This window comes from Carex rostrata, chromosome 3 (genome assembly GCF_964058835.1).
Source record: "Carex rostrata chromosome 3, lpCarRost1.2, whole genome shotgun sequence".
In the NCBI taxonomy this organism is placed as follows: Eukaryota; Viridiplantae; Streptophyta; class Magnoliopsida; order Poales; family Cyperaceae; genus Carex; species Carex rostrata.
This window is the reverse complement of record NC_135920.1, coordinates 10,738,859-10,758,648: the sequence shown is the minus strand read 5'-3', so window position 1 is coordinate 10,758,648 and position 19,790 is coordinate 10,738,859. Positions and strand designations below refer to the sequence as shown.

General features: G+C 33.1%; 2 protein-coding genes and 3 long non-coding RNA genes across 8 annotated transcripts; 2 read left to right on the top strand and 3 right to left on the bottom strand.

Annotated features, from left to right (window-relative positions):
* Positions 1-2,532: 2,532 nt before the first annotated feature.
* Positions 2,533-5,011, bottom strand: LOC144551163 (uncharacterized). Its single transcript, XR_013510770.1, has 2 exons — positions 4,915-5,011; positions 2,533-2,782 (listed from the first exon to the last, which is right to left on the bottom strand). It is a non-coding gene; the product is annotated as an uncharacterized LOC144551163 (long non-coding RNA).
* Positions 5,012-6,678: 1,667 nt separating this feature from the next.
* Positions 6,679-9,921, top strand: LOC144551442 (uncharacterized). Of its 3 annotated transcripts, none has more exons than XM_078299402.1 (9): positions 6,679-6,855; positions 7,161-7,429; positions 7,693-7,758; positions 7,880-7,922; positions 8,135-8,189; positions 8,867-8,915; positions 9,117-9,184; positions 9,267-9,375; positions 9,598-9,921. In XM_078299402.1, exons 2-9 carry the CDS (start codon positions 7,283-7,285, stop codon positions 9,709-9,711), a joined length of 651 nt encoding a protein of 216 aa, XP_078155528.1. In that variant the 5' UTR covers positions 6,679-6,855; positions 7,161-7,282; the 3' UTR covers positions 9,712-9,921. The 3 variants fall into 3 exon arrangements, with proteins under 3 accessions (XP_078155528.1, XP_078155527.1, XP_078155525.1); XM_078299401.1 differs by having other exon boundaries at positions 7,085-7,429; XM_078299399.1 differs by having other exon boundaries at positions 7,075-7,429.
* Positions 9,922-11,234: 1,313 nt separating this feature from the next.
* On the bottom strand, positions 11,235-18,466 carry LOC144551435 (MLO-like protein 9). Of its 2 annotated transcripts, XM_078299391.1 has the most exons (15): positions 18,030-18,466; positions 16,745-16,802; positions 15,679-15,887; positions 15,271-15,387; positions 15,114-15,174; positions 14,631-14,719; positions 13,823-13,897; positions 13,657-13,745; positions 13,518-13,567; positions 13,350-13,390; positions 12,909-13,082; positions 12,767-12,802; positions 12,600-12,667; positions 11,997-12,057; positions 11,235-11,881 (listed from the first exon to the last, which is right to left on the bottom strand). In XM_078299391.1, the coding sequence occupies exons 1-15, from the start codon at positions 18,156-18,158 to the stop codon at positions 11,468-11,470; spliced, it is 1,671 nt and encodes a 556-aa protein (XP_078155517.1). In that variant the 5' UTR covers positions 18,159-18,466; the 3' UTR covers positions 11,235-11,467. The 2 variants fall into 2 exon arrangements, with proteins under 2 accessions (XP_078155517.1, XP_078155518.1); XM_078299392.1 differs by lacking the exon at positions 15,271-15,387 and having other exon boundaries at positions 18,030-18,462.
* LOC144551445 (uncharacterized) lies at positions 17,506-17,825 on the bottom strand. The gene is made up of 2 exons (XR_013510825.1): positions 17,705-17,825; positions 17,506-17,672 (listed from the first exon to the last, which is right to left on the bottom strand). It is a non-coding gene; the product is annotated as an uncharacterized LOC144551445 (long non-coding RNA).
* Positions 17,742-18,687, top strand: LOC144551444 (uncharacterized). The gene is made up of 2 exons (XR_013510824.1): positions 17,742-17,871; positions 18,007-18,687. It is a non-coding gene; the product is annotated as an uncharacterized LOC144551444 (long non-coding RNA).
* Positions 18,688-19,790: the final 1,103 nt, after the last annotated feature.

Genomic DNA, 19,790 nt, shown 5'->3' with positions numbered 1-19,790 from the left:
TTCTAATATTTACTGATATTTTTTTGAAGATGAGAGTGGAAGAGTGAAAATTGACAGTTGATTAAAGTGGTGTGAAATCATGAAGTTTGTAAAGTTTTTATTTTTAAAAAGATAAGGGTCTATTCGGATGCTTTTAATTTGGTGGGAATTGATAAGTTTTGGGGAAGAATCCATCTATTTATTCCGAGACCCGTTCGGCATACTTTTTTCTCCGATTTTTTTATTTATATCTAAAAAAATAATTAAAGTTAGCGGGATTTCGAAATCTACCTAAATCGGAAAAAAAAATTTCGGTTTTAGAATTTCAAAACCAGCCCCTAAAATAAAAAAAAACCTTAAATTTGTTTTCCGGTTTCAATTTTTTTCTTTTTTCTGAATTTTTTTATTTAAATAGAAATATTTATAATTTATTTTTTTGTATTGAAATATTATAAATATTTAATATATTTCTTTAAAAATAGATGAAATACTATATAATTTGATTTATTAGAAATACTACTACAAATAACCCAGATCAACATTTTCATGCCGAATTTTTTGTGGCTGTAAGAAAAATTAATATTTTTATTTATGTGTTATTGGAAAAAAAAATGATTGAATTCTTAGTTATTGATCCCGGTTCAAAAGTCACTTCTAAGTAAATACAAATCTGTTTTTGAGTACTTATATGAATATCATTTCACTAAAACCACATATTTGTTATACAATCTGTTTTTGACTTAAATGTTGTGCAATAGCAACTTATTATGAAATTAAGTCAATGTTGCTCTCAAATAAACTTGTATGATAGAATGAGGCCAACAATATATAGGTAAAACTTTATGTAATTTTCACTTAACTATTGTATGATTGAGCTTTGATAATTAAGAAAAAATTTGGTATGTACCAGTTCGTACCGGTATGCAAATATATGGTGATGGTTGTTGTTTTAAACTCTAGAAATTTAATGTTGCATTTGTATGATTGTTCTTATGTAATTTTTAAATTTTGGAATGAATTGATGCAACTACATACTCTTGACACAAGGTCTGTACCAGTTCATACCTGTACTAGTGAAGTACTGTCATTTGCATTAAATATTATAAATAATACAGTTCGAGCTACTGGTACTTATGAAAAAAAAATGCTATTTGCATTGAACATTATAAATAATATGAAAATACGTTACAAAAGTACATTAAATTATAATATGCTAAATTTAATGCCCTGCAATTTCTTCTCTTATTTAATGTAGCATTAAATATGCTGTTATTTTTATTGTTAATTAGAATTGCTCCTTAAAATGTTAACAAGACAAAAAGTTAAAGAATTAATTGATTGAGAAATGCACAAACACTATTATCGCACAATATTATTTAATCATTTGTTACTAATTAAAAAATAAAGTTACCTACATATTGTTTCAATTAGAACAAAATAAACAGAAAAGTCACCAATTTTTTTTTTTCTCAATAGATAAGAAATTGAAATAGATACATGTATTTTAATAACAAATCAAGATTTTTCACAATTAATCCGGTACAACCGAACACTAATTTTAAAACATTTCCATAATCAATCTTATGCGTACCCGTGCCTGTGGGTTCCTACTTTTTCAAAAGTGAGTTCCCATCTCGTCAAATCTCATCTGGTGTAATTCTGTGACAAATGAACACACTCTTAAAAGAGAAATTATCTAAAAAGGAATGGATTATTTTTTTTTATATATAGAAGATAACGAACCAATAAGGACTATGATTTGGTCCATTTCCACAGATATATGCTACGAGTCTCCAGATTTATCCACAGAAATATTAAAAACATATTCAATATCAAATATTTAAATAAATTAAAGATGTCATATTTAATATTTAACAAAAAATATTTATATACAAGTTCACATTAATATATATATACTGTATATGCGGTATACAAAAAAACTTTCGCATGCAACAACAAAATTACATTTAAAAACATTTGCTCAGAATCTATCCTCTTCCGAACAACTAATTTTCAGTTTATTTAAAATTGGACCAAATTTATATTGGATGGCCCGTATCTTCTGAGATATCTTAAATTTTTGGGTTAATTTTCTATTTACTCTCAAAAACTTCTTTGGTTTTCAATGTACCCCTACACTCTTTATTATATCTATTATACTCCTTAACCCTATTTATAATTTTTTATTTAGTCATACAGTTAATTATTTATAATTTAATTATATTAGAATTTGTGTTTTCAATTATACCTTTTTTTAATTCTTACTTTTTTTTCCTTTCTCCACATCATCATCTTCTCTCTGCACAACAATAATTGCTCCTAGCTTCCTCTTTTATGGTGGCAACCTTCACCTACATTTTCTATAATATTTTGTCAGAAAGGAGAAACAATAAAGAATCCTCTCCTCATAGAAGGCTAAAACGCATATTGTTACACCCCAAACTAGGAATCCTAGATTAGAGTATGATCAACCTCGCCTCGTGCTTAATTACTTATTAAGCACGCAAGGCTAAAATAAATAAAATAATAAATCGAACAACAACGGAAGCATAATAATATAAAGTATCAAGTATCAATCACATAGCAAACAAATAAACATACATATCATACAATATGATCCGTCTCGGATCCAAAATAACATCATCTAATGAAAGGAGATAGATGATCTATCGAGCTTGTATATATAATACAAGAAATACGGGACTCGTAAACCTAATCAAAGCCTAACCCTAGCTAAGTCAAGCGGCGTGGCTATCGGGGACAGCTCCTGACAACTCATGCTGCGGATTGCCAGATGCTGTACCTAAAACCTACGAAACAACTTGTGGGTGAGCGACTAATCACCCAATATGTGACCTAGAATTATCCCCTCAGAGATCCTCTACGGTCAAAGCACTTTTATTTATAAATCGCTTTCAGTTATGAATATAATTTAAAATATGCACAAGTGTAAACCCATATCAATATCTAATAGAATTTACAATACTTTTAATTTATGCCATGATGCAGTCTATTATGCCAGCATGCAAAAATAAACCCAAAGTCAAAATACAATATTGGATAGAAATCAAGTCGGAATCCAGTTTTCTTAGCACTGTGTTCCCCAAATATAATAACAATAATAATAACACGGATTAAGTAAATCACCTCGTGTCGTGCCAATAGGATCAAAAGATCCAATAAATATAATCCAAGGACTGTGATCAGTGGCACAATGATACATGTTGCCTAAGTGACATCGAGCATTGCCCACAAGATAATAGCACACTAGCCTATGGTTATATCTAATTCGGTGTGTCATCTCGCCTAACGATTCATCACCCAAACATATAAAATGGGAGAAATCATACCATGCAAGTCGTAAAATAGTTAATATCTTCCCTCATGAGCAGGAGAGAACTCTACCGTCCGACCAGACCAATAGAATCACACACATGGATTCTACTCAAGACTGGTCTTGGAACCCCGTACAAGAATCTACCCAAGACTCGCTGGTCTTGGAATCCTGCACAAGATTCTACCCAAGACCTGTCGGCCTTGGAATCCCATTCTAGGCAAAGTAGCTCCTAATGTAGGGAAGGAATAAATCCCGAATCGTTCATGCCTCAGGGCTCGAGTCCAGCCCGCACGTAATGGTAAAATGAATAAAAAAATATATAATCAAAGTTTATACATATAATATGACCCTAAGACCATCCGAGAATCAAGTGATGCTCGGCTCAGTGGTTGTCGGGCCGTCCCATGCCAAGTGACACCAAGACGGAACAAAGTCACTCGGCCCTACTCAACTCTCACCAATGCATGCGTATGCACGTAATATAATAATATATTGTCTTCCACGAGAAGGAGACAAGCTAATAACCTAATATTCTAATAATATATATATATATAGAATGGCTAAGCTCAAATCGTTTGTTCCTGGGCTCAGGAACAAACGACTGGGTTCTCCAATTTTCGAAGTTCAAACGGCCGATCCAAACCGTTAGATGTTTAATCTATATTAAAATGTGCTTGGAGACAAAATTTCATATTTTTTGGAATTTTTTTACTATTTATTAAGAGGGTTTGAAAGTTGCTGTTTTTATTAAAATTCTGCACCATAAAAAAACAGCGACTTTCAAACCCTCTTAATAAATAGTAAAAAAATTCCAAAAAATATGAAATTTTGTCTCCAAGCACATTTTAATATAGATTAAACATCTAACGGTTTGGATTGGCCGTTTGAACTTCGAAAATAAGAGAACTGAATCGTTTGTTCCTGAGCCCAGGAACAAACGATTTGAGCTTAGCCACTCTATATATATATATATATAGATGGGCTATGGTGAGTTGCGAAGTAAAGCGACTATTTTACTTTACGCTCATATTTTACGATTTTTAAGTTCAAAACGTCGATCCGAACCGTTCATCTTGTTCTTCATATTGAAATGTGCTTGGAGACCAAATTTTACATTTTTTGGAATTTTTTTACTATTTATTAAGCAATTTTGAAAGTCGCTGATCTGATGGTCCAGAAAATTTTACTGTTTTTTACTGTTCACAGCAAAACAGCAATTTTCAAAAATGCTTAATAAATAGTAAACAAATTCCAAAAAATGTAAAATTTGGTCTCCAAGCACATTTCAATATGGATTAAACATCTAACGGTTCGGATCGGTCGTTTGGACTTTCAAAATAAAAATACAGCGTGAAGTAGAAACGCGTTTTACTTCGCAACTCACCGTAGCCCACCTCTCTCTCTCTCTCTCTCTATATATATATAATACCATAAATTCAAATTTTTCAGGGGTTATGCAATTCTACCTACAGTGCAGAAAGGATAAACATGCTCTACAGTTTTAATGCATCTACTTAAAAATAAAGTGCGGATGTCAGGTTAGATGAATCGACTGGTAAGAGTATGCTCACAAAAAGAATAATTCAGATATCCCACACCTGTAGGGCTAGAGTCTCTGTGGCTAACCCTCAGCAAAATCAGCGGGTTCTGTGTATGCTCCGAACTGTGGGTCAGTCGGATCAGTCCAATGATCGACTAGTACAGAATCTGCTGATCTGAAATTACGTAATTTGAACTAATTAAAATGTGCGCTAAATTATTCTAATCCTCACCCCAGTTAATGCGTAAGTTAAGTTCTCGATTATTTCGGGTTTATAAAGATTACCTATTCAGTCAGTCTCACTGAATCGGTTAGTCAGATATTAATTATTTACTTTCATGACATCGAGCTTAGCATTAATCTTAATTTATAAGTTCGTCAGATATTGATCATTCACTTTGATTTCAATTATACTAATTTTAATTCTAAAATAATTTATATTTTTAATAATTTAATCTGAAGATATATTGCTTGTAAAAATTCTAATATCGAAATATTCACAAAAATAATTATTTGTTAGTTACGGTAATTTTAAACGTATTTTACCTATTAATATATCATAGTTACTTAGCTATTTGATTTATTCCAACTTAACTATAATTATTCTAACTGATCGAATTGCAGTTTTGAAAGTGAATTTATTATTAAAATTTTCTAATATTATTATTCTTATAAAAATGCATAAATTATGTAATTATTACTAAACTAATAAGTATTATAATATGCTTTTAGTTATATGAGGAGGGTTCAAATGCACCCAAATTTTTGTGCACCCAAATGCACCCTATTTTTCAAATCATTTTTCTCCCTTTTGAAAGTCCAAATAGTCAATCCGAACCGTTAGATGCGATCTATATATTAAGATGTGCTTGGAGACCAAATTTTACATTTTTTGGAATTTTTTTACTATTTATTAAGCCACTTTGAAAATAGCTGATTTTACATTTTCTGGAATATTGGATCAGCGATTTTTCAAAGTGGCTTAATAAATAGTAAAAGAAATTCCAAAAAAGATAAAATTTGGTCTCCAAGCACATCTTAATATATAGATCGCATCTAATGGTTTGGATTGACTATTAGGACTTTCAAAAAGAACAAAAATGATAGGGTGTATTTGGGTGCACAAAACTTTGGGTGCATTTGAACCCTCTAGTTATATTATAATTTAGATACCTAAATTGATTTAACAAAATTTTAGAAAATAAATGTCTACCTATTTTACGTGTTTTTTTATAATTAGTTCTAAGTCGGCCAGTTCGTTATTTTATAACTAGTCTAATTCTACATTTAATTAGTCATTTCGAATCTAAGTCAAAAATAAATATTTTTCGTTGCTAATTAATTGTCCTTTATTAATTATCAACGAATTTTTGTGCAAGTTCGAAAATGTTTAGAAAAAATGTTTTAAATTTAGAAACTCATTATGAAACTGTTATTTTATTTTAAATGTATTGGGATGTTTTAGTTATGGTTTTATTAAAACCTAAATTTATAAAGCCGGGTTTTATCCGACAATTACGCCTTTTGGAAAGTTCAAATACCATAATTTTATTCCTTTTTATTTTCAATCTGGCAAGCCCAATACTAAAGGCCCAAGCCTTTTCTGAATTTATTAATAAATTCAATTTAAGCCTATCAGAAATAAAAGCCCAAAACTTTATTTACTTTTATTTTTATACAAGGGCCTAAGCCCAACTTAATTTTCAGCCGAACCCAACAAGGAATAAACATTTTGGCTCGTAGGGATTGCAGGATTTTTGGATCGCAGCAGATTTATTTTCTTCGGTGACACCGGCTTGTCTAAAAAATTGAAGCACGACATCAGATTTTTCTGAGACTTGAGGTGAGACGAGTATCTAGGTGGTAGGGTTGCTGATTGGTGGAGAGGTGCATGATTGGATGAGGTAATTCACTACAAATTAAAAACTGGATGTGGAGGTAGAGGTAGCTGATGGAGCGATGTAAAAAAGAAAGAGTTTCTACTTTTTAATAAGAACAGGTATTTTTGTCTTTTAATATTTTAGTTAATGATTTAATTATATATAACTTCAAAATTATTGTATAATGGCTAAAATGGAAAGAGTTTCAAGAGTTAAAAAGCAAATAAGATATATTCAAGTGTTTAGGAGTAAATAAGAAATTAGAGAAGTCTAAAAGGATATATGAAAAATTTACCCTAAATTTTCAGTTTATCTAAGTCGGACTAAATTATTTTCAGTGCAATACAGGGATCAGTATTATTGTGCTTTGAGATCGTGCATAATTGATTTGAACGGTCCGGGTTTGAACTGTGCCTAATCACAGGATGCGAATTTCCGGGCAGCGACTTGATCGTTAGTTCCCCGGAGTCCCGGACTCAAAGGCCGAAGCTTTCTTTCGGAATAACCTAACCTTTCTTTGCTCAAATCGGCTTTTCGCTGGGGCAAATGCGCCCGGCTCAGATCGGCGCCTCGACGGCGCTGACGTTACACTCTCTCTGCGCCGCCGGCTTAGTGGCTGGGCATTGGCTCGCTCAGTCCTTCTATTCCTCCAGCCTCATTACTGATCCCACTCGAACCCTACGCGTTCTCACGGTAATAATCTTAACCCATCTCCTCTCCTCTCCTTTCTTTTCATACTGTCAGTTTCCTACTTAAAATAAACCGGTCAGTTGTTATTGTTGGCTTTCTGGTAAATGAACTTCATGGGTTGCAACAGGGTGATGAAAATTAGATGCTTGACCTAAAGATAAAAAGCTAGTTCAATTACATTAATGTGAAAATCAAGTGAAAGTTTGTGATTCTGTGGAGCATACTAAATTTTTATTTTGTGTTATTATTGGCATTCTGTGAATCAGGTTTGTGAAGCACCTATTGTAATTGTTCTGTTCAGTTGGCTTCGTCGAGACCATGATCGATGCACGGTAAGGCCTTGTGTGTTTTTATCTTTAGTGCACTAGTTACTGTGTTAAAGTGTGGTCTACTAATTATGCATTGTATATTTTTCCTGCAAATGCATTCATACTTTAACTGATTCTTTGGCAGTTTATCAAGTCGGTCAGTCGCGGTTTAATAGGTCTTCCAATTGGTAAATTGATATTTCTTCCATTTTAAAATTTCATCCTCGTAAATAATAAATTCATCTTCTTATGAATATTAATTTTGACTGGTTTGCATTGGTGTGGACTGTGGATGGTATATAACCTTTTTTCAGTTTGGATGTGAATGCCTTTTGTGGTCTTCATTATCTTTCTTTTGGTTTTTTTATGAGTCGAATATGAATTTTCTTTATTGTTTCAGGTGCTCTCTTTAATGCATTTGGAGCAATAGTTTTGGGTGCACCTGTGGGTCTCAAGTAAGTTAATTTTTTTTTTTTAAATGAAAAAAGGGCACTTTTAAGACTGATGGTATGTGAGGTAGATATGTTTTTAAATTTGTAGCATCCATAAAAATTCCATTGTCGTTATGCAAAGATAGCAACCTTGCTCCGCAGTTAATTTTTACTGGCATGTCTCTCTTTTAGGCTTCCAACCTTCCACCAAAAGCTCTTATTGAAGAGATGAATTACTTACAATTTTTGAAAAATAATATCATTGGCAATTACGCTTAGCTATTTTCTCTCACATTTCCATTGTGATCCTCAAAGTATAATTTAAGAACTTTCATTTTGGTCCTTGGACATTAGAGCTTGGTATTATTCTGGCTTTACATGACAGAGCATCTAAAACCTGAGATTAGACTAGTGTCCATAATTTGCACAACTTTCAATTTACACTCCCTTTTCCCACTGTTCTGATGTTTGACTCAGTGCGTGCAATTACATAAGATTTTCATCAGATTATTGGAGTGTAGAATATGAAAGGATGAAATCAGTACAAATCGCCATGTTTACGTGCAAAAAAAGGGAACAATTTTAATTTTAGGACAAAAACAAAAAGAATGCTGTGCTATTTACTCCAACATATATTACTGGTTTGATGGTTTCTCTAAGTTGCTGATGTCTCTTTGCTTGCCATCTCTCCTTTGCTGTAGGTACTGGCCGGCAACCATTTATTGGTCAATGCTCATGTCATTGTTCACCGTGAGTAACATTTCAATCTTTTATGTCATTCTTTAAATTCCTTCACTTTTTTTTCTAATCTTGACTTAACTTAACTATTGACTTCTTGAGTGCTTTAAATTATGACTCGGGAGTTTTTTGGGGTTTCTTTTTCTCCAGTAGGCATTTCTAATTTCGATTAACAAAAGAAATATAAGAAATTAAGAACTATTTTTGTTGAAGTTTGTGCCAGCAGCTTGTGTTTTTGGTTCATCTAAACTTGATTGGCAGCACATACTATCCTATTCTAAGTAAGTTTCCTATATTATGATATTCTCTATCTAGTTGTTGTCATGTAAGCTCATATGATCTAACAATAAGTTCCTTTTATAGACTATCAAATGTAGTTGATTACATGATATCAGTGCCAGCCCATGGAGCAATACTTGGTGCATGGCTTGGTGCATGGCCCATGCCCCTTGACTGGGAAAGACCATGGCAGGTACCAAATATCTATGAACTTTTGCAATTTTTGCTGATATATTTTAAATAGAACTTTAAGTAGTACTGAGCAATTCATTCTTGTGACAATCCCAACCACTCTTTGCCTGGGTGGGCAGCTGCTTTCTCTATTTGCAAATTTATTCAATTTGGATTCTAGGTCTGATGAGATCTCATTCATTTATGTCAGCCTATTAAATATTTTTTCGAATCTTATGTACAGGAATGGCCAATTGGTGTCACTTATGGAGCAATTGTTGGTCACTTGATTGGTATGCTTTTGTCTCCGGTGCTGATCTTCCTTCACCAAAGGCACATCCGTGCCAAAGCTGAGTAATTTTATAGTGGAAGAGTCTTCTTTTTTCTAGATTTTATTTTTATTTTTTATCAGAGTTAATAGAGTGCCATGTAGGAGTGTAAACCGCTATGGGACCAGGAAGTTGGATTGTTATTCAAGTTTTATAACTGAAAATTTTGTATTGGTTTTGCATAATACATATTGCATAGAAAAGGTTGCTCACAATAAAATTCGGCGTAGTTGCGTACACATACATTCTCTTTGTTTATCTTTGGAAAAAAAATACTCAATCAAGCTATTTTGAGATGCATGATGCATCCTAATGTAAGGAAAAAAAAACTGAGGTTAGTATAAATGATCTTTTACTGAGAAAGTGTCTGCTACTGGCTAGCAAGTCGCCACTGTCCATAAGCCAGTAAAAATAAAATAAATAAGGTATATTTTTTTAAACAAAAAAATATACTAAACTGAGAACAAGCTTTCTCTTTGGACCGGTTTGGCAACTGCGTTTCAATCTAGAATAGCAGTAAATGCCACGGGTACCGTAAAATTTACTTTCAATTGTACAGTAACTGTATCATTACTGGGAATACAAAATTTTATTTATTACACTCGGAATTCAATTGAGTTAACTTATGGTCCGTTTATTACTAAAACTTATTACCAAAAATATGTGTCCAATTCCACCATCATCTCCCATATTTTAGGTGGCAACGAGCTGGCTTTTTACGAGATGGACTTAGCTTGAAATCAGCTCATTTAACAACTGAGTGAGCTGGACCGAGATGAGATTAGAGGTCCAAGCTGACATCTCAGATCATAATCGTTATGAGCCAGCTTGTGATTTGGACCGAGCTGGTTCATTAGATTTGGCTGGACCTTATTTTAAGAATAAAATAAATTTTATTAAACTTTTTGGACTTTTAAACTGAGCTGTACCAAGCTAGATAACATAAAATGCACACAAATTCAAACCTAGCTGAGCTAGCTCGCGAGTTGGCGAACGAGCAAGGCCACATATTGAACTCGTTTAATCTAGACCGAGTCACTAACGAGCTGACTCGTTAACAACTGATCTGATAATGAACGAGTTGTTAGCAAACAAGTCAAATGCGAGTCACGATCGAATCACAAGCACGAGCTTTTTCTGCCACCTCGACCCATAACCCAAATCCATTGTAGCACACATTCATCACCTTTCATCATCAAATTCGGTCCATCAAACTTCACCAAAACCTAGATCTCGTCGTCCATACAAAAAGTTCCCATAAACTCCCACAAAACAAACATCCCAAAAACCATAAGAAGGTCGCCTGTCTAGGACAGAGCTAGTCTATGTCATAACAAATAACCAATCAATATAACAGAAAATTATCAAATATTGTTCTCGTTGTTATCTTTTAGGAGTAGGAGTCAAGTAGATCAGTGTTACTTGTTCACCAGCCATGTACATCTTCTACCACACTTTCACCAATCAAAACCCTTCAAAACTCCAAAATACCATCAAAAGGTCTACAGTGTACTTTTCCTCACAAGACCACTCGAGTCGTAACAAATTGTTATCAGAGCAAAGTCAGATCATACAATAGATATTATCAAGTAATAACATGTTATTTAATAACTGTACACTGGCATGAAAAATCACAATATTACATTATACTGACAAAGATAAATCTTGTGAAATTATTTACAATACCTAATAACGGGCTACAAAAGCAAAGAATGACAAAATAAAACTATGACTAAGTTACACAATTACTATCCACCAAAAATAGTAATCACCATGAAAATCTCTTCATTTACTTAGCCCCCTTCTTGAACCGAGTTTCACAAATGAGAAGTCATCTTCATCTCTTCTACCTCTTCCATCATCTTCATCTCTTCTCTCTTCTACATTCAATTGCATTTCCTGCCGTGAATTTTTCCGGTTCAACTCAGATCTTGTTACTGACATCTCAATGTCAACATCTGAGATTTCATTGTCAGAATGTGACCTTCTCATACCCTCACCAGCGTATCCCATTGTTTTATACCGGTACAGGTGGCGAGCAGGTGATGCCATCGGACTCTGGCCAGGACTTGGACTCGGAGTAACAGATGGTGAATGTGAGCTTCCTTTTTTGTTCCTTTTCCTTGCTGCATCACGCCATTTTTTTAGGGCCTTGGATGTTTGCTCGTCAAAAATAGACATTTTTATGTGTGATCCCATCTGAATAAGAGATATCCATAAATTGTTGGTTTACTTAATTAAGAAAAATAGTTTTTTCTGAAAAGTAACTGTATACATATAAGGTCTGGTTCAAGAATCAGGACTTGTTAATTACCTGAGATACAAGAGCATAGAGGGGTAGTGTGATGTAGCTGCAAAGGAGATGGACAGCGACTCTAGAAAAGTAAAAAATAAAACAAAAAATAAGAAGCCGCAAACATAAATAATTATATCCTATAACAATATATTCTATTCTCACATGTAGATAGGGATTGGTCCATTTAGAAAGGCAGTTGTCGTTGTAATTCAACTCTTTTTGTTCTTTATTGTCTGATTTTGTATATTATAATGTGGAATTTATTGTAACCCGACTCTTCACTGTATCCCTATTGCAGGACAATAGAAGAATTAGCTGTTGATCAGTTTGTAACCGTAATAAATTTGGACTAATACCAAATTGAAGATTTATCGAGTCTCAATTGAACAATTGAAGATTACAAGTGACTTATGAACTCAATTTATAGCTAATTTAGTGAATAAAATTGCTGATTATGATATATATAACATTACTATATACATAGTATTGTCACACCAAGGACCATGGCAGCCATTACCGATTTATTAGACAACTACAATTTTGAAATAGTCTCCGTGATTATATCCATTGAGAAAAGGGAAAAAGTTCTATTTTAGATTATTATACAAGTAGTGGACTTACCCAATACATATTCTTGCAACGACATAAGCAAAGTTTTCATGGAAGCAAGATCTTAATCCAAACAAAAACTGTATCAATATAAAAAGTCAGTGCATATATCCAACAAATTCAGAATGAAAATGGCAGAGTAGCCTTTTAGCTCTCTCATCACAAAATGAAGTACTTACCCAAATCCACAAGAAGTTAGCAAGTTGGAAAGCATTCTGCAAGAAAAGAAAAAGATCTCATTTGGATTTAACAAAAAAAATGTTTTGTATAATGAGAAGTGATAGTATTATATAACGATATATCTAAAAAATGATTTCATACCACAAATAATGTAAAGTGAATCAAGAACAGAACTAAGTGGGGCCGTCCAAACCAGAAATGGTGGTTACTTAATTTCACAAGCGGCATTCCTTGGATAACTGCATTCCTCTGCTGTATCTCAAGGGCCATTGATGCGATTATCGCTTGCAACTTTGTTCCAACTGCTAAAATCATCTAAAATGAGAAGCATGAAGTTATGCTTTTAACACATCGCTCTGAATTGGCACACAATTTAATTATAAAAAAAATACACTGGTTCGAACATTAAGTCCAAGAAAAAAAAAGACAAGTAATTTGAATGAAAGATGAATTGGATTCGATATCACAATATCTTGGCATGAGGGGTTTAGCGATATACCAGAATACTATTGCAAGATGGTCCATTCATCTTGGCAAAAACTATGATGTAGAAACAAAATTCCTAATACAGTGAGAGCTTACAAATAGTGGCAGTATTGTGACCCAGAATAGTTCTTGAAACTCTGAAGAAAATAAAAATAATGTCAAATAAAGAGTTCAAAAATATATTTATGACTACAAATGACCGCAAAAGAATATATCTAAGACTATATATAAATGTTCTCTAAAAAATATAGATGAGATGCTTACCGCGTACATTTAGAAGTAGGATGACAACGGCACATCCCCACAAAATTGGACTATTACACCAAAAATAATGCAATCTTAATATCTATATAAGTTCAGTAAAAAGAGGAAAGTAACAACAATAACTAACAATATCACATACCTTATTCCAACAACCACTTTAAAATCATCCTCTAGTGAACGTTTAATGTACTTCTGAAAATTAAATTTCATTCCAGGATTTAAATGAGCCTGTAAGAAAGTAAATGATGTTAATAAAAAGATACATGAATTTATAAAATAAAGATACTGAATTGAAGGAAACTCACATTTATGAAGCCATGGCGCAATGTTAAATAATCAGTCTGTCGAACAGACCTAATAAATTGCCTAAAGAAGCTTACCTATAGAAATAAAGGACAAATAATCAGATAAAGCGGATTAATATGAGGTAGGGTATACAAAAATATCGACTTAATTTTTTATAAGTATAACAAAAGAGAAGCAAACTGACTAAACAGGCATATATAACCAGTCTTATTTTTGTAGAACTTCCCAATGTACCAATCTTTGGGTTTAATATCACATTGGTTTTTTCCATCTTTGTTTGTTACCTATATGAAACATCTTCTTCCTTTTATGGATTTTGCCATGTGGTGTATGCTAGAACCTTAATGTATGTTTATTGAAAAAAATGAAGAAACAAAGTATAATAAAGCAGAAAATATAAGACATAGGGTAACTCTTATGCATAGTCGAGGCATTATGATTAGTACCAACATATCAGTCCTACTGCTTCAATTGCACTTATTAATGTTTGAACATAGAATCAGAGCCGTTTGTTGTGATCTAGACAGTGAAATTTAGTACAATTTCAAAATTATTTGTAGCCGTTTCCAGATCTTACAGCATATCTGAGACATAGATGGCCTGATAGGCACATGCATGTAACTTGTAATTGGTGGTTGCCCGATCAATTTGCAATTAATATAACGCAGCACTGAAATGGACATAAATGAACAATTTTTGTTTTGTTTATAACACTAGTGAAAAGCACCCAAAAAATGTTGCTCAAATAAGACCAAACTGGAGTTAATTAAGCACGTGAAATAAATTTATACTCAGAATAGTGCTTACAATATAAAGAAGAATGATTGATTTGCTCCAAATGTTTGCATGTTGACGAACAAAGGAATGATCATTAGTGAACCTGAACCTTGAAGGATCTGAAAGATAAAATATTGTAAATATTTATACAATAAAATTCAGCTTTGATTTGTAATTTTTAAGAGTTCGTTTGAAATTGCTGGTCACCAATGTGGTGAAAGTATTTTATTGGATGATAGCGTATAAGATATTTGGATTTCTCAAGTACAAATATTTACCAATATATGATAATATTAGAAATAATGCAGACCTGCTAATACAATTATATTATCTTAATGGAGAGATAATTCCTGGATTGATTTTTTTGTGTATTAAACTAATTTGCTTAATTGGGGGTGATTGTTTGCCTTAGAACAATTAATGAGCAAAACGTTTGGTTTCAAGAAAGCAACTACATTCAAGTCTAGAGCTACAACCTAATCACTTAAAATTCTTATGTTGAAAGTAAGCTACCAGTTGAAAACTCATAATTAAGTGACAGAGTCTCCTTTTCCCATTCTTTCCATGATCTTATCTGCATTAAGAATTAGTTTTTAGAAGTCAAAATTATAAATAAATGTTCATTTTCATAAAAGTTAAACATGATTATATATGGGGCTATTGTACAAACCTTTAATCTTCCGAGAGCCATTACTGAAGCACTATATACAACATGAACAACAGCCAAGAAAAATATGAAAAGGTGCAACTCGTGTAAACTTTTTGTTGACATAAGAGGTACCTTTCCCTGTTGATGGCAGCAAACATTCAATTAGAATGAATATTTACAATAAAGAATGAACCTTTTTTATTTTATAATTGGAAATGAAATCCATCCAAACTTTTCTAATTTCATAATTGTCCTTTTGAGGGAAAAACAATTGAGATGGTAAACTTGAAGTTCTTCTAAACTTTAAAACAGCTAAATGAAATCATACCAGAATAAAAGCAAGAGAAAGGTACTAATAATCTACTTTGTGGTACCATATTAGCACATATTTTGTGATTATATCATAAATGCAATAAATTTCAGACTCACATTAGTGCAATTAAACGGTGTGTCATTAGCAAGGCTTCTACGATTTGAGCCGAAATCCTTGGTGTCGGCCCACAATAGCCGTCTACTAACTTTTGCCCCGCGACGGCATGGCAACATGGTGTTGCCAACTGATTCTGGAATGCATATTTCAGCAATGTAATTCTGGAAGAAGACGAGGAGCAATGATATGAAGCCAAGAATCATCAACTCTGCAATTGTCATTAATAATCAGGGTACAGTAGCTAGTGGTTTATCATAGCCCTCTGGAGGAAGAAGCTGACTCTCCGGAGTCAGTAGGCTAAAATTCTTAGTTTCTTTTTGTTTGCATGTGCTTGTAATATATTATTAGCAGTTATATTAGAACTGTCTTTTATTTTCTGCACTAGTAGTTTGACCTTATCATGGATCATATTTTGAACTTATGTTTTGTATCCAGTTTGAAGTTTCTTTAATGAAACAGGCTTTACACAGCCTTTTATCAAAAAAAAAAAAAAATCAGGGTACAGTTATGGATATAATTTTTTGCGTAACTAAGTGAGCAGCTCACTGACAAGGACGCAACAGATTGAGGAGGGGTGTCAATGGATGCGACATGAGTCGGGTGGAAACATTTTTATACCCTTACCCGTTAAATTAAAAAAAAAAATTATTCTTACTCGCATCCAAAAAAAAAAATCCTTACTCCTACCCGTATTATCGAATATAGTACAGGTCGGGTAAATGGATAAAAAAATAGCATTGAATAGAAATACATGGATTATGAATAGAACTATATATATAATTTTATTTTTAATAATGACCATTAAGGGTAACGGGTTCCAAATATTTACTGTTATTTTAATAAAAAAAACTTTATCCTTATCCATACTCGATAAGCTAACAAAAAAAATCTTACCCATACCCATCATATCGAATACGATACATGTCAGTAAGAGAGTACCATTAACACCCCTCAAATTGAGGAAATATTAGTAGAGAGATTTCTTTTGTTCTTTTTATTTATTGTAGGCGGGGAGGGGGGTTGAGGTGGCACAGAAAATAGAACAAAAGGTGTTTTGGAGCTTACCATTTTTAACCTTCTCAAGTGCTTCGACCAGAGCATTCTTGTTCTTCTTGTGGAACCACTGCAAATTAATATAAATCAAGTTTAGATGTAGATAGTAGAGAGTGACAATGTTGGACCCAATAGGCACAATACACTGTGCAGCTTATAAATCACACGAGCCATTGATTATTGTTGGAAACTTGGAAGCAATGTTTCTTCCAAATTCATTTTTTTATATTTTTCGGCTGAAATCAGTAGGAAAACACTTTTGTAAGCTGCATTTGAATGTATTAAAATTTCAAAGTTACTAATGTTTTGGAAAAAAAAATCAATGTTAGTGGGAATGCAGATATTGTCCCCACATTTTAGGGAATTCAGATCTAGTGAAGTAACTTAATTTTTGAATTTTAGATTGAGACCGTCTGATTTGAATCCACAACAATTCATTCCGAAGTAAAGCGCATACATCTTGAGCGACGGATTTGAATTGAGCAGTTCCAATCCAATACCTAAAAATTGGTTACTTTAGGGGATCCGGACCCCATTTTAGGGATAGCACACAAACAATTGCCAGCACACCTTATAAAGCTACCGGTGCATCCCGTAAAACAAGACGCAAAACTCTGAAATGACCCAGAGTATGCTGGTATTGTTTGTGTGTCAACTCCATGGAGTGCGCAAACAATGTTTGCATTCCGGGTAATATTGATTTTTTTTTTTTTTCAGAAGTGCCGATAACTCTGAAATTTTAATATTTTAAAATGGTAAATAACTCTTTGGTGAGTCCATATCTCAGAGATATTTCAAATTTTCAGTTTATCTAAAACCGATTTAATTTTCTTTTTGTGCCTATTCAGAATGCAGGAGATCAGTATTATTGTGCTTTGAGATTCGTGCAGAAAAATTTGAACGGTCCGGATTTTTGACCGATCCAATTAAAGTTCGAGATCTCTCTAGATGCGAATTCTCTCCTCTGTGCACCTCTCATTGGACTTGGAATATCTGCCTAGTGAGTAGTGAACGGACAGGAAACCAAATTTCACCCAAAAGAAAACGGGAATGGAGAAAATAGAAAAGGAAAAGCCACAATAGACAGAGAAAAGAAACAAAGAAACACTAAAAGGAACCAGAGGAGAGTTAGGGAAGAGGTATATATTTTTTTGAAATTTTCTTATTAATTTACAATCTTCTCCATCTTGTTTTCTGAAAAGGAGATTTATATATAGATGGTTTTATTGCTCTGTATGTGTGGAGAATGATGTGATTTGTCATTTTCCTTCTAGTTAAATTTGGTAGCAAAACATACCTCGCCAATATGGTGGAGACCTTTCTCCAACAAAAGAGAAATAACAATCATCACAGCACAAATTAACGCCACAGCCCAAGTCGGCGTCGCGGACAGCTCTCTTGTCTCCCCACCGTCACTCCCCGCCATGATTCAACTCTATCAAGCTCTCAGCTTTGTATGAACTCGATGCTTTCTTCTTTAGGTAAAGCTGGTTCTTTTGCCTATGGGCAACCAAAGTTGGTGGTTTTTCTTCCTTCTTTTCTTTCTTTCTTTTTTATCTACTTGTGTATTTTTTTTATTTTTTTTGTTACGGAGTCGAGCTCTCTTTCTCTTTCCTCTGCTTCTTCTGTTCTAAACCAGGTAATGAGAACTGAGGATACATGTACCCCTCAAGTCTCTCTTTTAATAGGTGCCACAGAGCAGGAGCAGAGCATGGGTTCACCATTCCTCGTGTACAATAAATAAATGGGGTTATGGCGAGTGTTATTCTTCTCCGAGGTCAAAGAGGGTACTCCGTGTTGGTTTCGTTTTTGTACTTTTACAGTAGAGGTTAATTAAATACTTACTATCAAGGTTTGCTCCTTAATTCGGTTGATTACGATTTGAGGTGTTCATTAGTCCATGTCAATTTTATATGATGTACGATTTATTTAAATCAATCCTTATTATTGGGTTCCATCGTCTGTTCGTAATTGTCTGAAAGTGACCTCTCTGGCTCTCTCGAATTACTTGGCTGAATCTTCTTCTGATAAGATTATTTTATATATGTATATATTTTAAGTTTGAACCGTTCCACTAAAAGGAGAAAAGCTCCTCTGTAGATTCAAAGTGTAGTCGTTTCTTGTACAGTTGTACGTGATCAGACGGTGTATCATGAGAAGGATATTTTTTTTAAGTTTCGACCAAACTATGGCGTCCATTTTCGAGAATTTTTTATTTATAGAAAATATCATAAAATAAGAGAGTGTAATTTAATTTTTTTGATACATAAAAGGATCGGTGAAATTTTAGCGATTCAAACTTTGAACCGGTAAAAGTTCCATCGATCTAAATTTCTTTTTCTCCTGACTGATTTATGTATTTCTTTACAATATTTACCCAGCAGTACTTTATTTAGTAATAGTAAGTCGCTTTGAGATTAATAATGACTCGTTACATAATAAGTAATGAAAATATGTTACAAAAAGATATTTTTAAACACTTAAGTACCTTAGAATATGCAATGTCTTCAGTTTTTTAAGCAAAAAAATAATTTTCTTTTTAATCAGTAGAATTTTTTACCGATCCTTTTATACATAAAAAAATCAAGATACTCTTTTTCTTTCTCTTTCCCTCACTTATTTGATAATATTTTCTATAAATAAATAATTATCCCTATTTTCTGAAACAAATTTCTAAATTGATTAAAGCCCTTAGGCACTCACACCAATTGGCGACAGTGACCAATTGGCTGTGTCTTGACTTGTAAGAATGGGTAAATTGGAAATGGGCTTTTCAGATGTTGAACCATCTTGTTCATTCTTTTTGTTCTTTTGTGAGATGATAAGTTTGAACGGATTCAAATGCAAAATTAAAAGAAGTTCGGTGAGTTTGACGAATTTGTCGTAATAACTGTACATTTGTACATGATTGCTCAAACCTTGACAAAGATGGAATACTTGTTCCTTGTTCCAACTTCACGAATCACATCCTCTCCATTACCTGAAAAGAGAATATTTTACAATTAGTGGATCTGAACCGTTCTTTTTAACTTGTTACGAATCTCAAAGCTCAATAATA

What these genes read in the sequence shown, in the direction of transcription:
- LOC144551435 (XM_078299391.1), bottom strand. Translation starts at nt 18,158, where the DNA reads ATGGCGGGGAGTGACGGTGGGGAGACAAGAGAGCTGTCCGCGACGCCG. An exon ending in ACTTGAGAAGGTTAAAAATG is followed by an intron (nt 15,888 to 16,744) that starts GTAAGCTCCAAA and finishes TGACAATTGCAG; the next exon opens with AGTTGATGATTCTTGGCTTC. An exon ending in GTTGCAAGAATATGTATTGG is followed by an intron (nt 12,058 to 12,599) that starts GTAAGTCCACTA and finishes TTACTTTTCTAG; the next exon opens with AGTCGCTGTCCATCTCCTTT.
- LOC144551442 (XM_078299402.1), top strand. Translation starts at nt 7,283, where the DNA reads ATGCGCCCGGCTCAGATCGGCGCCTCGACGGCGCTGACGTTACACTCT. An exon ending in GAACCCTACGCGTTCTCACG is followed by an intron (nt 7,430 to 7,692) that starts GTAATAATCTTA and finishes TCTGTGAATCAG; the next exon opens with GTTTGTGAAGCACCTATTGT. An exon ending in TGCTCATGTCATTGTTCACC is followed by an intron (nt 8,916 to 9,116) that starts GTGAGTAACATT and finishes TTTTTGTTGAAG; the next exon opens with TTTGTGCCAGCAGCTTGTGT.